Raw genomic sequence first — 17,100 nt, 5'->3', positions numbered from 1 at the left:
TTATGAATGCCTCTGTATTCTCCTGAAGTTACCATGTGAAATCACATCCTCTCTTTCTTCCTATACAGTGCTCCTAGACACCTCTAGGAAAATCTCTAACACTGGTTCATTTATATGCAAGCAAAGGGAACTTTCTTCACTGTTTTTCCTGGAAAATTCTCTCAGGCACCCCATGTTTAAGAACCTATACCTGCCTCTCCAGGACACATGTGAGAGGGGTATGTCTTTGAAATGACTTCCTTTGCTAGAAGAAAAAAAGCCATACTGGGCTCTCTTTTTGACCTCAAATTGCCCTTACACTCTGTTTAGAATGTCACTCTTTCCAAACCTACTCCCTTCTCCAATCAAGCCGGCTTAATTAAGACCACTGGGTCTAGGAGACACAGAGTAGAAAAAGGTGGGGAGAGTTGTTGAAAACTGGATACAAAAATGAGCGGTCTGGCCTTCGCATTTGCTACCAGGAAAGTCATCCGGTTGCGTTTGTTTTGCCCCGCTTAAGTGTGGAACACTGATTGAACCAGGCCAAGGCTAGATTGGACTAGCAGCCCCCAGAGGATTTCCTGGGCCACACAGGCTGAGAGTTAAGTTACACTCAGCCTCAGCCCAAATGGTCAGGAAACAGTAGGACTAGACATAAAGACAGTTCTTCAGGGATGCATGTATGGAAAGATTTGCTGTTTGATTTACTCGAGGCATGTGAGGCTATTGTGTGGGGTTGGTTTACAAAAATGACTCTATTATTTCAGCCAAAAAAAAAAAGCACAGAATCCGGTGGTTACTTACTACCAAAAACAAGGTAACATGCAAAATGTGAAGAAAGAGTTCTTACTTGTGAGGAGAGGAGCGGTTGAAGCACGTCTTGGTCACGTCCGTCACATTGGGGTTACAGCAGTCGCCAAGATCATAGGAGAAGTTTTCCCAGTTACATTCAGGGTCACATATACCATTCCCCTGCTTGTGTTCGGGGCAGCGGATCCGATGCCCAGACATGCAGTCACCTGCATCGTACCCAGTCAGCGGATGGTTGCATTCTGGGTCACATGCATCGTCACCAACTTTGCTGATATCACAGTTAGCTAGAATCAAACGGTTACGTAGAGAGGAATTGGTCACATTGTGAATGCTGAGCTCCCAAGTGATGTTGTAGGGACTAAAGGCATCATTGAGCTGCTGGTGCTGCAGGCTGATCTGGTGGTCTGATACAGTTGGCCTTGTCCTTGCATCGTCCCAAATATTTATGACGCGATATCGAACTTTCTTGGGCCGACGGAAGTTCCAAAGCTGGTTGTAGTTTTTAACAACCTCGACATTGTCACAGACAGTTTGACCACAAGTTGGAGGCTCCAGGTTTGTGTCCAATAATCCCTCCGAATTTCCAACGCCACCACCGCCACCTAGAATCCCAAATCGTCCACCTCCTCCTTGCTCGGGCTGAGGAAAACTACCATCTTTTACAGTCAGCCACTTACGGCCTGGGTGCTCGAAGGTTTCACGAATGACCAGCTGAGGTAGATCTTGAGGGTCCTCGTGGCCCAGCATATCCCTGATAATATGCCTCTGCCCTCGGGCCTGCCTCCATAGACCCACCCTCTCCACTGCTCCCCTGTAATTATGATTCAGTGCATTCCCCCCAATCATCAGGACTTTGCACTTTTTGGTCAAGTGACTGAAGACGTCACCCGATTGCTCCCGACTAACGCCAACCTGGGCCCCATTGATGAAGAGCTTCATGTACACACCATCATATGTAATGGCCACATGTGCCCACTGGTTGGGTATGTAGCGAGCATTGGAGTGGATGGAAGTCACTTTGTGGGCGCGATCGGTTTTAAGGGAGAAGAAGAAGCGAGGTTCACGGTTCCCGTATTCACTAACCGCCTGGATGCCAAGCAGCCAGCCTCGGTCACTGGAGGCATAGAAGCATTTGTCGTATAGGCCTGGAGAGAGAATGAATAAAAGTCAATTAATATATGCATGCCTTCAATTCCAGATTTTAATGTGGATAAACAAGAAAGACAGTAAAAGCATTAACTAAAAGTTTGTTTGCTAGTTTGCAGCACCTTTGTAGACTTAGTAATAAGACACTTTCTATATGTCTTTGTTGTGTCAAGCAGTTTGTGATCCACACGAGTCATATACAGTACAATCAATTCTTAACTAACTTGGTCAGTCTGCTCACAAAATTTCAATGTATTTTGAACATCCCATAGCTCATTCAGAATTTTCTGTAAAGTGTTATTTCTACAGGAAAACTGAAAATGGGTATAGGATCAGGGAGAAACCGTATTAACATGATTTTTTGATATGTATGGGTGTGTTGTCCTGGAAATTGGGTTGAAGTGCATGTTTAGCTAAGGGAGACCCCATGGAAATCTCTCTGTATAGGCTTTTCGTGAACACTGAGCACATTTAAAGCCGTTCGTGTAAATGTCCCTTGCCAGTGGGGTAGCCAGAAAAGGCTAGTTTTCTGCTAAAGCCTTGTTTTTGTAGAGGCACCAAAACACCTTTTTCCTGTTTCACTTGGACCGTGCATGTCAGCTTCAGCATGGTAATGTGTTTTCACTTCTTAGGGGATCTCTGAATGCTAACTGTTTGTTTGTTTAGCGCTTGTTGAGGTACGTGTGTGCAGGCACACAAGTTCACATCTGTGGCATGTGTGTTTGTTAATGCGTGTTCATGACTTTGTGCATATATCCATACGACCCAGCCAAAGTGTGCAGAGATTCCAAAGCTCCTTGAAAAATGCCTTACAAGGTTCGTTTCAGCTTGTGGAAATCTTTGTGTTCACAGGTGATAGAGCTGAACTCCACTCTTGTCATTTTCTAGAATTGCTAACATCAGGGTAGCACTTCATGAGCTTTCAGGTAATTTTATCTTTCCACAAAGTGACACTCAATCTGTGACCTGCACACGCAGCCCATGTGGGTATGAAGTGTCCTTTACAGTTGCTGTCAGGATCAGTGCTTCAAATTCCTGTAAACACCCTTCATATTTGTCTCCACTACCTTTATTATGGTCTGAAAGCTGATTATCACCGCGATGAGCACATCTTTGCCTCGACACACTTGTCTACTCGGATGCCTTTGTTCCCCATCGATTACGCTACCCGAGCCTGCAGTAAGTGGCTGGCTAATGGTGATTGCACAGACATCTTGCTAACTTTGACCTGTTTCTAATTAGATGCACACTGCAGTATGCATTCATTAACTTGGTATTTCAATGGACTAATGTTCAAAGAGTGAGGGTTGGGTTCAGCGTCAAGGTCAGTCCTTTGGTGGATGACGTTTTTAGGCTTTCCACTACACTGGAAGGAAAAAGCCTTCCATCTGTCAGCTAGTGCACTCAAGGCTAAAAGGTGTGCTAAAATGCTCGTAGGGCTCCTAGTGTAAACAGCTGTCATAATTCTGCCATGCTCAATTAATCTAACACGCTACACTTTTCCAGACCCAACGCTGCGACTGCTCGAGCTCGCACAAACACACCTACTCACACATATGCGCATACTTATGCAGACATGCATATATACATTCTCATGAACAAATACGCACACGCCCATCTGCACAGACAAACCTGAAACACTGGAGCGCACATTTGTGTTCACGTAGAAACGCACACAAAGGGGATTTGCATGTGCACGCGCTACAGTCGAGCGCTGTGCCCGTCAGGTTCAAAAGCAACCTTCCTTGCACTTGCCATTTGTCTTCTTCCATAAAAACACACTCAGGAAAAAAGAAAAAGTAAAAAAACACACATACACACACAAAGAAAAATGTCACAAGGACTTGATAAAAAGCAGGGAGGAAGGGAACAATGAAGACTCCGTTTACTTTTGAACTGTTCTGGATCTGAAAGGTCAAAGAAAGGCACTTTTCATAGTCATACTAAAGTGACCGCCAGCGATTTCCCTGAGTAGACAATGGAAAATTCCATTGATATTTTAAAAACAAACTTAATGAACATAACAAGGATATTAATTATAAAAAATGTCATCACACCACTTTCAAGCCCTTGACTTCAAACATTTAGCTGTCAAGTTTCAGTCTGAGTTAATTCAACCAAACGTTGGTTGTAATGAGTTCTAAATGATCTGCCAATAGCTGCACTTAAACAAGTCTTTGAATGTCACATGACATAAATTAAGACCGCTTTTCCACCAGTGCTGCTTGTACTGCGACACTGTCATCATAGAGAACCTTCCTGTTAAATGCAAGAGCATTCATCTGTATTTCGGGGCGTTCAGCAACCCTTTTCCAAACACTCATCGTGCATGGACGTAATAATGTTTCAAATTAAGAAGTTTAAAGTCCTTGTTGAAGTCATGTTTGCTTGAGCATAAGTATTGGAGTCAGTCCTCAACCTCTCTTCAAACTCCAACCACTTGGCAAGTAATTACTTATGATCTCAACTTACTTACGATGTTCACCGTCCTCTTCGTATTTGACTATAATTAAACAAGAAGGTGAAACTGCTGCCCATGAAAAAAGCCCTAAACAAGCAAAAATTACTTTCTAAACGTTCTTTCTGTGTGTATCATCACAGTAGGGGCAAAGCAACAAGATATATCTGTTATCACAGCAATTATCTGCCAATGTCTGCATATAATTGTCTCCAGCAGGTCATGGAAGAAAGCCGCTATTCCCCTTGTAATTTATTTTCCTCTTTCTTTGATGCGGGACAACCCAACATGACCCGGATACAAGGGCTAATAGGGGACAACAAAGGTGGCATAACATTTGGACATAGAACTTCATGTCCCGGTCGTGTGGTTATGGATGTGAGTGTGGATGGGTGTGCACGTATGAAGTGTGTAAATGTGTGTGTGATGTCTGTCTTATGGCTCAAATGCTTTTAAACTGGGGGTCACTTCTGAGCACATGTAACTGTCAAACTTGGGGAATGACGGCACAGGACGGGATCCTTTTCTGCCTTTTGGCTGAATTTAAAGGTCCCACATTTTATATTCACTCATGCTTTGATTGGTCACCTGTAGACGACAATGCAACAGCGATGGATCCTTGAGCATCAACTTTAAAAAAAGACAGCATCCAAATCTGCTCCACCAACTCTGAGGAACTCTTATGTAAAAGCTAACTTCACAGAACAACTCAAGTTATGTTACCAAACTAGATAAATGCAATCAGCTAAATCTTTAACAGTCATTTACGTGAAGCTTCCCCTTCATATGTCAAGTTTTCATTCATCGGTTTTCCCTAAATGGAGACGTTCTGGCCGACATTCCATTCAGAATAATCTCCAAGAGGCAACTCAAAAACCGTTGACAAGAAGATGACACCAAAACTGGTCAAAGACACAAAAGTAATCTCCTAGTTTTCATTTAGCAAACCGCCGTATAACGATGCCACAGCGTGCACAGAAAACAACACCATGAGGCACCATTTAACCGAGAGGGGAAATTGAAATCTAGAAGAAGGAGAGCATGAAAGAATGAAAAAGAAGGAGCGCGATAAAGAGAAATAGCAGTGGACAAAAACAACATGTTCAAAAAGAAAACAGCTGCTGCAAACAACACTGGCGGGATCAAAACAAGGGGATGGAGCATTTTTACAGGCGCTGGGATTTTTGAGGTCTGAATTGGATTTAAAAGATTAGAATTTGCTTGATAATCATATTTGTTTTCTTTACGTTCACCCTCTCTTGTAGACTGAAAATTTTTTGAAATGAACACATAAGATTATTGCACCAAGAGTAATCTCTGGTGGGCAGAAGCCAAGCACAAGGTGGGGGGGGCTGGGCACAACAACAACACCTGTACAGAATTATGGGACACATCTGTAAGGCCTGTTGAGGTTCATCTCCTGTCAGGACTGTGGTCAATACGGTGGTCGTGTTGTTGTCGCACTGGATTGCGTTATACTGTACAGATGTTCTTGTTATCGTGTCCATCCCCTGTAAAATCTAGGAGTCACTCAGGTCGCAACAGACCCTCTCACCCCCCTCTCCTCCAGTTTGAGACTCTTACAAGGGATTGGTTTTGCACAGCACGTCCCTGCCAATTGGCTCCCGCTACCTAAAAGTGTACTGTATCTCCACACACACACATGCACACGCACAAATAATTATTTATGCGCGTGTGGAGGAGCAGAGGTGGTTTTGAGAGACAGATAGAAAATAACAGAGCGCGTAAATTTACTTATACTGGTCAATAAAAGTCCCCCAAACGTGCAGACTGGCATAAGCTAGAGGAGGACTGAGTTCAATTCAGTTCAGTTCAGTTCAAAGGCAGCCATCTGCACAAGTACTGTAGCAGGCAATGAGTTGTGTATGCAACGCTCCCTATCGGCAAGGAAAAGAAGTAAAAGAAAAAAAAAAGCCCTATCCAATACTGTAATGCACAAAAGCGCCATTGGTCAAAAAACAAATGATGCAGTTTTAACGCCTTTCTGGTGCTCCTTTACGCATGGCTGCAGACAAGCAGTGCGCACAGATGACCAAGTGTCAAGCTCTCCCCCCACCACCCCCTGAAGGCAGACATCTACCGGAGTGACTCCTGTGTCCAACTCTGAGATGCATCATCACTATCTGATGGTGCCTTTAACTGGTCGGTGAATTCGCACATGCGTTTTTTGGAGACACTGTGCGCAAACAGCGTAACAGAGAGGGAAAAAAAGCGCGCCACCAGCACACAAACACATGCAGTAACATTTTCGCGCAAGAAGAGGGGGAAACCCTGGATCTCTCTCGGTCCTGTCTCGTAACTCCGGTAGCCAATCCAAAGGTGTCGATTTTTTTTTTTTTTTTTGGGTGGGGGGGTGGAGATGAAGGGGACACACACATATACACATATATACACACACTCCAGCTTGCGGCTTGTGGAGCTGCGTGCTTTGAGCGCCTCCACATACAACGAGCCGCTTTTGTGCCTGACGTGACGTGCTCGCTCACAAAGTTTTGGCCATTACATCATAGCTTTAAAATAGCCAAGTAGGTTCAGAGAAATTACATTTTTACGCACGGTGACATCAGCTGCCGGTCAAATGATGCGGTAGCCTATATCTGCTGCTCATGTTCCTCGTTTGGATTTTTATGATCACAACTCAGATGAATTCCAAAGTGTGTGTGTAGAAGGGGAAGAGGAGGAGGGGGGAGAGATAAACCAAAAAAATAAAAAAAAATGCATTTGCGTCGTAGGATTCTGCTGCAGCCATTATCTGTGTGTAAGGTGGCAAAACTTAAATGTGATCAAAATCTTCAGTGACCCTGTAGTTGCACTACCTAAAATATCCGCTGCACTTTTCAGAGCATTACATCATTGTCTAGTCTGATAGATGAACTCATTTTCAACTCGCTGAAACTGCATGTTGCTTTGTTTGATAGACTGCATGACACTGGGATAAATCACAGAACATTTGCATGTTTGGGTGTCATTATGTCGCCAGTTTGGAGTTAAGACTAATAAAAGGAGTTGACAATAGGATGGAGGATGTGTAGACTATCCTACCTGCGATCACTGTGGGCGATCGTTGACCTCCCTCCGGTTTGATCCACATCTCCAGAGTAAAATTGCCTCTGGGTATCTCCACGCCAGGCTTCAGCCGGAGCTGGTCTCCCCTGCCGGTGAAATAGACAGCTTTCCCCCGGTCTGGAGAGTTTTCCTCCGCCTGAGAGGAGCGCCGGCGCTGGCGAAGCACCCGTCGCTCCAAGCCGGGCAAAGAGCGTTTGCCCCGGGGCAGACGTGTGGCACAAGCCCCTGGGATGGTGGCTTTCGCCTCCCTAATGCGCACCAACTCCCTCTTGGATCTCCCCTTTCGCCGGACTGTCCCGCAATCTGATCCAAAACACAAGATGAGAATCACCAGGCAAGACACCCAGGGTGATGTCCAAAGTTTCATTTTTCGGGAGAGGAAATGGCAAAAAAATATTTAAAATAAGAAGGTGGGAAAAATTTAAAAAAATAAAAAATAAAAATAAAAATAAAGAAACAACGGTATAACTAGAAAAAAAAATATGTCCACAATGTTCTTCTCTTTGGGATCCTCTCGAGTTTTTCCTTCTCTCTCTTTTTTACAGCGGTAGAATGTCAAACCGTAGAAACTGTCTAAATAAACCCATAAAGCTATGCTGTTTTTCCCTCTTTATAATGCTAAGCCACGACCCCCTCTCTTAAGCAAAACTACTCTGGAGACATTCAGGGGACACAGGAATATTTGATTCATGTATGTGTTCCACGGTGCCTTTTCAGTGGGTCCCATTTAGCCAAAGGGATGACTAATAAGTAATCAATCAAGAGGGGGGTCCGGCCGATGCCCCCCTCATCCCCTTTGGACGGTAGGAGTTACTCGCAGAAATCCACAGTTGTCCGCCAAGCTCTTGTCACACCTTTTTGTTGTTTCCTTATCCTACCCGTAAAACAGCATAAGAAATGGCACACAGCCTATTAAATTCCAAAGAAAAGTGACAGCAAAGCGACCCTCTCATATTTATTTACAGAAAACAAGAGGTAAAACGTGCGTAAAAATGTGGAGAAAAAAAAATAAAAAATCCAAAACTTCCTCCTTCTTCTGCTTCTTCTTCTTCAGTTTTTTTTTTCTCTTTTCTTTCTGCTTGCCTGTATGTTCTGCACAAAAGTTGAAATGCACTATAATATCTGGTGAGGCGAAGGAGAGACACAGGGACAGAGAGCTGCAGAAGTAACCATCGCGGTCCTCATTGATTGCCTGGAGCAGATACACTTGGAGGAGTCGGAGCTCGTCGTCCGCTTTTAGAGGCAGTTACTCTCAAAGTGTTTTAAAGAACAAGTCATGTTTCAAATGTTCCGGGGCTGACTGAGTATGTGTGTGTGTGTGAGTGTGAGTGTGTGTTTTTTTTTTCTTTTTTTTTTTTCATAGTGGGAAGTCACACAGGTAGGCAACTCTCACTGACGGTAATTCTCCTCCATGGCACATAGTGATAGGATGGTGTTTACGGAGTTTGGAAGGCGTATATGTATCCCTCTAGCGGTTACAATTTAAACAATCCAACATTTCCACAAGTCCAGCAGCAGAACTGAGCAGTCTGAAGTCAAGCTGAGGAGAGAAATTACTCCCATCTCTGGTGTTTTTTTTTGTTTTTTTGTTTTTTTTTAGTGGGGAAAAATACTGAAAGTTGAATATATTTTATTTAAAAGACACAGATTGTGGCACTGACATGGTCACTCCTCAAACTTTACATGAAATCTCAATGGGATGGATGATTATTTAAACTGTAGATGATCATATAGCCTGAGCAGTCCAGTTTTCTTTTATTACTTACAGATTAAATATATCATATTTGAGGAATAAACTTAGATTATTTTGCAATGTCCTACCATTTAAAAAAATAAACAAATAAAACTGTGAAAGAGTGATTCAATATAGACAGAAAGAAAAAAGAATATCTCATTAAACACAAAAATTTTCCATAATTAAAGTGCATTTTCTAGCTTTAATTTGACATCAAACCATGTGTACTTTTTAACTTTATAATCTTTAATGAAGGCAATAAAGGATATGATAGATAGATAGATAGATAGATAGATAGATAGATAGATAGATAGATAGATAGATAGATAGATAGATAGATAGATAGATAGATAGATAGANATAGATAGATAGATAGACACGACTACCCGCTGACCGACTTGTTCCATTTTAACTTTGGCAAAGGATGATGTATTTTTTTAAGTATCTGTCCCTGTCAAAGTCGTGTTTCCCATTAAAGTAATTTTCAAGTGAAGTAAGCAGTAGATCAAAGCAGTAATGGGAGAACAATGACAAAGTCATAGCACTTCTTCTTCCATATTTACTTTACTTAATTTAATGGATCAAATGTCCATTCTTCTCCTGATTTAAAAGCCACAGTTTAGGGTTTCTCACCACAAACCGGCACCGATGCGAGTCCACCTGTTCATTAAAAATCTCAGCCAGCTCAATTAATTCCAATCTGACTTTCTCTCAGATTACTTCAGGGATTTCTGTTTTCTAGTCAAAGGCATGTGAAAGGGGAAAAAAAAAAAAAGTAAGGGATTTGTAAGTTTCAGGTTGACTCACACGTACTGGTGTTTACTGAGCGTCGCTTTTGATGGATGCGGATTTCAAAACCACGCACTCAGCTAAGATTTGTGAGCCTTTGAGAGCGGCGACAAAGTCCCGGCCGCTGAGTGAAATGAATACAAGCCTTTGGTCGGTGTTACTGTTACTCTGAGGGTATTTTGACACACGGAAAAGAGAATGACTTTACCTTTAATGGCTTTCCATAGAGACAGTCAGCTGGAATGTCAGTGTTTCCTCTCCGGTCTCCTCCACTTGTTTGTTGTAAATGTGTGTTTAGACAGCCAAAACTTGCCACCTACCATAAAGAGAAGAGGGGAACAAACATTAAATATTTGCTTTCTTCTTCATATGGTGTTGCGACTTTTGGGCCACATATTTCCTTTTGTGTCTCCGGCGGGAGGAGGGCGAGGTGGGGGGAGGTAAATGACATATTGAGAGGTGTTTGACCTTGAAAGTTGCTGCAAGCAGAGTTTCACATGGACCACAAATTTAAACCTTTTCAAAGGAGATGGCAGATAAGTTAACGACACATTGTCAACACACATTCTCCTTTCAGATTCGGTTGTGGGGCAACTTTCTCCTCCTCTTTGGGACCTTGTTTCAGAGATTTGCTCACTTTTGATTCACGGTTTGTGTTAAAATGCACCTTTTTTTGATTGTTTTTTTCCCAGTCGACCTATATATTCTTCAGCAAAGTACATCTGGGCTGCAAAGTTGAATGATATGCCCTTTTTTTTAATGCAATGCAAGTGTGTAAATTTTCATAAAATGCATAAGAAGTTAACGCTGAAGAGAAAATGGACATGCAAAGCCACTAAGGTGCCGGAGTATCCTGACAGAAGGTGAAAGACTTCTACAGTCGTGTAATTACATTCTTCACTTTTTCCCCTAAGATCAGACTCTCTCTCTCTCTCTCCCTCTGTAAAGGAACATGAGTGCTGAAGATAGAAAAGATGACCTAATATCTTACAGTCAGCATCCTCTCAGGTTGGTACACTATGTACAGACTGCAAGGATTTGAGGGGCGGGGTGGTGGTGGTGGTGGTGGTGGTGGTGGGGGATTGAATGACCTTTATGTGTGAAGCATGCTCACATAAAGGTCATTCACCATTCCTCTGTTATGCAAGGAGATTGAGTTGAATTGTTTTAGTACAGTCTTGCACCCACCATCCAACCCCTCGGGGGGGACGGACCAATCACCGCGCTCAAAGTTCAAACCGTGCGCCTCCCCGGCCCTCCATTTGTCAGCAAAAAAAAGAGCGTCACACTATCTCTCCTTTTCCGAACGCGGGCTGATTCCCAGTTGTTCCTGGATTTGATGGTCTAGGAAGGCAACATCCCATCTTAACCCAATGACCTGTGACGGTTCGTGTCACAGGGCCCCATGTGCCATTCTGCAAATCCCGCTGCAAATCTGAGTTAGTCCATAAAGCAGAAACCACCTCTCGGGGAGGCATCATGTTGAGATCAGTCGGGGTCAGCGGTGAATAAAGCAACTGGACAAACCTTTGACTGTCAGAAAGAGTAGAAAAAAAACATTATGCACGAAAGATGCATGAAACTGATTCAATTAGATCCATATAATGTGTTTTCCAACCCTGCTGAAAGTGTAGAAACACTTAAAAGTAGTTAAATCATCACCCCTGGTCTCTAACATCTATCCCAAGATGCACAAACTGATCAGCGTTTACTCTGCTAACTGCAAGTTTAGATTAACATAAAGAGCTGGAAGTGACACTGTTAGGATTATCTGCATTCACCATCTGAATTTGTGCAAACACTTTTTGGCTTTTCCCCCCCTGTTGCCACTCACTTTTAACCCTGAGAGATTACATCTGTGCAGTCTAAAAGTGACAGCTTGTGATGAGTTGGGTAAAATGCGAGCATGTGCCCGGGCCGCAGGAAGGCTTAACGAGCCGACAGAAAAATCATTTAAGTTTGCATCTGATTTAATCAGGAGTATTCTTAAACTTCTTTCTCCTCGTAGCGTTGCCGCCGACTGCCCGTCTCCCTATCGCTTCTGTTTAGAGAAAAGCGGTTGCAGCATTGTACAATAATCCCGCTACGTCATCCGAGTGACTGCAGAGAAGTCAAATAGGGGAAAAAAAAAAAAAAACATTGTCCCATAATCCATTAATGCATCCAGCTTAATCTGTGACTGTAGCTGTTCTAAAGTGCAAACCTAAATGCTTTTGCCTCGTTTTGTGTGTGTGTGTGTGTTTATGTGTGTGTGTGTGTGGATGATCTGTGGAGCAAAATGAAATACACTTGAGCGTCAACAATGTTAACACATAGAATAATGCAGATTAGGTTTACAGTAAATATGAGGGAATTCTAAATGGCTGAGAGATATTAAAAAAAAAAAAAAAAAAGCTGTAGTGACAATAGGATTCCATAATAGTGGCCAGAACCTTGTAAGGTGGTGGCTCTCTCTAAATATAATACCGTTACAGAATACCCATTAAAGCCCTTAAGAGTATAATCCCATAGTACCTACAAACACATACCGGGTCGAATTTTTCAGCGATTCCATGAAAAGCGGCAGAAATGCACGCAGTTCCCGTTCGACAGGAAAGCGCTTCCCCAATCAGAGATGCACAAACCGAGATGGAGGTGTTGTTTTGTTACTTTGAAGCAGAATATTGCAAAGATTACAGAAAATGTATATACTCGCATAAATCAGGTTTAATCTCTCCTAATGCTTATGACAGCTGTCATTTATATGCGCTTAGCATTGAAGGGGCAGCCAGTTCAGCCGGACAGTGGCATACTATATATGGACACAGAAAATAGAGACTGCTATTGTGTTAGGGATGGATAATCAAAACATAATCAGAGTACTGGCAGAATGGCACGTGAAATGCTATTCATAGTAGGGAGGGGTGGGGGTCAGATTACTGTCTTATGTGATAGAGAAAAATCAATACGTTGGGATACTTTTGTTGATGAAAAAAATGCCAATTATTTAATTTTATTATGTCGTGAATTTTCTGTGTAATTTACATTAATTCATCGCGGCAAATTGGATTGCTTTAAGTTGGACTGTAGATCACTTTGGGTCACAGCACGGAGGGGAGAAATGAACTCAGGCACATGGTTATGTCCTAGTTTTATATGTGTAATTTAATCATCCCTCCTAAGTGCATTTTGTATCACTATGCTATGTTCTATTACATTCTAGTCTGTTTTTTTTCCTATATGTCATCCCTGTCCTCCCGAACCCTCCAGCCCGGCCCTTTATCTTCCCTTATCCAAGTGCAACATCATTTATTAGTCATAGCTTGCGGCTATGGAGCAAACAGAAAGTAAGAGGACAACAGGATGGACTCGTCGCTTTTCTTTACCGCCGCATGTCTCAGTCAGAAGGAAATGCGGAATCATTCGTCACGTTATTGCCCGCATATGTAAATGTGCAGTGTGTTCCTCATCATCGTCACATCCTGGATTTTAGCTGCTGTTGTGAGTTGTGTGGTAAACAATAACCCATTATGGGTCCCCAATGGCAACCAAGGCTTGCCCTTGGTTTAACTCTACTGCTTGTGGGGAAGAATTATATGTGCAGGGGTGCAGAGTACGGCACAGTCAGCACACCACCGCTTACCACCACTACTGCCCCTCCGTCTAGACTTTAGAGCATGTCCATATGGAGATGGTTAAAAAGCTCATTAGCCTGCCTACTTGAAATACAGTTGCAGTGACGCTTGTCCATAAAAACACAAAGTAGACTGGTTTCTGCAGTGGTATTAACCAGGTTGAGGCATCAAGCCCCCAGGACTGACAACAATTTGGCGCAGGCCCCCGGTTCACCAAATGATGGCTGAAAATGAATGCTTTCCAAGAAAGGAATAAGGAAAGAAATTATTTCTTGGACGGTTTCTGGAACTATTTGCTTGAGGTAGTCTGATCCATCTGGGTGAGGAAGACTGGAAAAATGTTTGGTAAGGTGAATGGGATATGGACCATTGGAAGAAAAATGGCTTGGTCTTATTAAAAACATTTAGGGTGACCAAAGACTTGCTTTAAGGCAAGGAAAGATTTGAGGAAGAGAGTGCAAAGACCAAATCCATGCAACACCCATTCCGTGTTTCTCACTGCTGAATTTGCAGCGTAGGCTTCACACAATGAACTCGCTGAACTAAAACTTAAATGCTCCCTCCTTTACTGGCAAAAAATAGGCTGTATATTGGGTGGGCACTTGTGGCATTTGGAGACTTGCAGATTAAAGCACATTACAGAAAGCCCTTTCAAACACCTACTGCACAGTCAAACAGAGGTCACAACAGGCCTGATTTAGGTTCATTAGGAAACCTGATGCAATGGGAAAACTGCAGCTGTTTATCACTTTAGACAGGGAAGTCATTTTTTCATGAGATGTGCATGAAAATGTTTGCACGAATTTCTTGTTGTATCTCAAAAAGTTTTAAATATGTACAGTAACTAATTGTGTTTTCTAAAGCTGCTATAAGCAACGTTTTTGCATGAATATATGGAAGAAATCGCATTGTTTTGTTTTTAGAGGCCACGACTTTACTGTTACTCCACTTTTTCATGAAGCAGGAAGCTGATTTTAGGAGAAAAATCTCTTATAAACCCAACGTACCTGCCAAGGACCAAACAGCAGAAAAAATAGAACTTAGTGGGGCACTTGAGATGAAGATGTTCCACAGGAGATGGTGGGGACCAAAACAGAGCAAAAAAAGAGAATGATCACTGTTAACCAGTCGGATTCCAGATAAATGTAAAGTTGCTCTGTGTCTGCTTGATGAGTAAATAAGTTTATCAGCTTTAAAAAACGATCATTTATAGTCAAGATACAGCTAATGTGGGATAAATAAAATGTATCCAAAATACTATAATTATCGTAAACCCCCACACTTGCCAAAAACAAGGAGCAATATTCTTGATATTTAACTGGAACACAAACAGAACTTTTCTTTTAGAGGACAAAGATTTATGGCAGTAAATTACAAATTTGTAGCGAAACCAATACAGATAATATTGATTGTATAGTTTTTGCATTATTAATATTAATAATATTACATTTCATTTCAAATAAACACAAAAATGATGTGCACTTGCAGACTTACCGCTTTTAGGCTGAGTTCAGAAACACCGTTATGCACTAAAAGAGAAAACACAGGTGACTACAGTGGACAGATGTAGATAACTCTACACCACAGTTTGCACAAGTTTTGCAGAAACAAAGTGTCTCCACATTATATGCAGCGACCATTTAAATAGCAACAAATATCAAGGAGTCATTACAGAAACCACTGCATGTCCGTCTCTTTCTGACGGTTCACAAATGATTTTGAAACACAAAATATGTACCTATGTGCTACCGAGCCGCGTAGCAGATGCAGGAAAACTAAATTAAAGGCTGTCGAGCCCTACACGGGGACTCGTCAACAAAGTCAACATCCACTCCAGTATCCTTTGTGAGCACTTGTCAGAGCCTCGCACCTATTAAAGTTTTATTAATACAACCAAGCCCCGTTGCTCAATATCTTTGAGGTTGTGTGTTTCATTGGCAGGGCAATGTTTACATTGAAAGTGAACAATAAAAGGAAAGCTATGCGCCAAATGCTCATAAAGCATCAGAAAATATGGAGTGGCGCCAGCGTTGTGGCCCTGTACTGTGTATGTACACGAGTGTTTTATCAGTGTGACTGCGTTTTAAATGGACTGTAGACGGTTGATGGAGGTGTACTTTGGAAATATCTGCAAAGGGGAGGGTTAGGGTGTTGAATATATGCTTGGTGTGTAAGCGTGAATGCGTTAATCACAACTAACTGCACGTGGAATGGGACTCGTGGTGTCTTTGTTTGAATCCCCTGCATGTCGTTGACCTGCATCAGCTGTTTGCAGGTTGGTCGGTGGGTAGGATGGCTTCTCAGCGTTCGGTGTGTTAGCCAAGGTGCAACGTCTCAAAGTGGAGAAGCAGCTATACCCGAGAGAAAAATGGCAGGAATGTCTAGAATGCGGCCGGCAAACAGCGCTAACAAAACGCCGCGGACTTTGCAAAGAACTTCTCAACCTCGCGCTCTTTGCATGCGTCGTAAGCAATCAAAGTTCTTTGTGAAGTCCGTAAACAATGCTGCCGTAATGTAAACGCCGCGACGCTGGGAAAGGAAACACAATGCGTTCAGCCCAGTGTGCTCGGTACAATGCTAAAGTCAGTAAGCAGAAAAACACATGCTGCAGCATAAGTCAACAATGCATAATGCTACATCGAGATGAGCAAACAATGGGCACGTGCTGATTTGCAGTCAACAATGCAATGCCGCACCTTAATGTGTCTGGGCCAAACAATGCAAAAGCCGATTATGCAAATTGGGGTTATCGAGGGCACCGCAATGTAACAATGGCACCAAGTTGATTGGGCTGCGAGTGTGTACACTACCCATCCCCTTGGGTTTCTTTCTTTTTCCCCACAGATGCCCTTCCCAAAACCCCCTATCCTACGGTCTCCTTTCTGAGGCCTCATTATAGAGGCTGCTGTCAATCGGAAGGTCAAGGGTCACGGCAGAGGATCAGATTGATCAATACCTCCCCGGCCTGATCAATCAACTTGTCTTTTCGTTTCCACCAATGGGACGCCGGCTTCCGTCAAAACAAAGGGCCGAGAGGAAAAAAAGAATGCCAGAAAGAATTAGCAGGAGTAAGAAAAGGGAGAATGTAAACAAGCCTGCCCTGCTCAACGGATTCCAGAAACGTCTCCCCAACCCCACCTCCCCCACTTCAGTTTAGAAGGACATCGTGGAGGACTAGGACACTGATGAGTAACGTTGCTGCATCGTGATGCACCTGTAATACTCTACGGTTCCGATTCGACACGCTTTGCGGGAGATTTAGCGATCTATTCCACATGGCAATAACACACACACGTGCCCCGGCCATCTTCATCTTCTTTAGTGAGGGGAACTATTTCAAATAAAGGTTAATATTTACAGAAGCGCGCATCCGTCTTCAGTGGAGCACAGTGGGAAAACTTTAAAATAAAACAACTCAAACCGTCGTGATGTACAACTACAAAGCATGCTCGCATTTAAATATAAATCACCTCATTTCA

At 42.8% G+C, this 17,100-nt stretch overlaps 1 protein-coding gene across 1 annotated transcript in view; it reads right to left on the bottom strand.

Moving 5' to 3' along the window:
- The window catches only part of pappaa (pregnancy-associated plasma protein A, pappalysin 1a), an 86,535-nt gene extending 78,625 nt beyond the window's left edge, over positions 1-7,910 (bottom strand). The window contains exons 1-2 of the mRNA XM_008298245.1: positions 7,460-7,910; positions 830-1,937 (exon numbers count right to left, since the gene is read on the bottom strand). Of these exons, the coding sequence (XP_008296467.1) occupies positions 830-1,937; positions 7,460-7,850 (1,499 nt within the window). The 5' untranslated portion in view covers positions 7,851-7,910. The remainder of the gene's footprint in view (positions 1-829; positions 1,938-7,459) is intronic.
- Between the last annotated feature and the right edge of the window lie 9,190 nt (positions 7,911-17,100).

This window comes from Stegastes partitus, unplaced genomic scaffold (assembly GCF_000690725.1).
Source record: "Stegastes partitus isolate 25-593 unplaced genomic scaffold, Stegastes_partitus-1.0.2 Scaffold1297, whole genome shotgun sequence".
In the NCBI taxonomy this organism is placed as follows: Eukaryota; Metazoa; Chordata; class Actinopteri; family Pomacentridae; genus Stegastes; species Stegastes partitus.
This window is presented reverse-complemented; position numbering and strand designations above follow the sequence as displayed.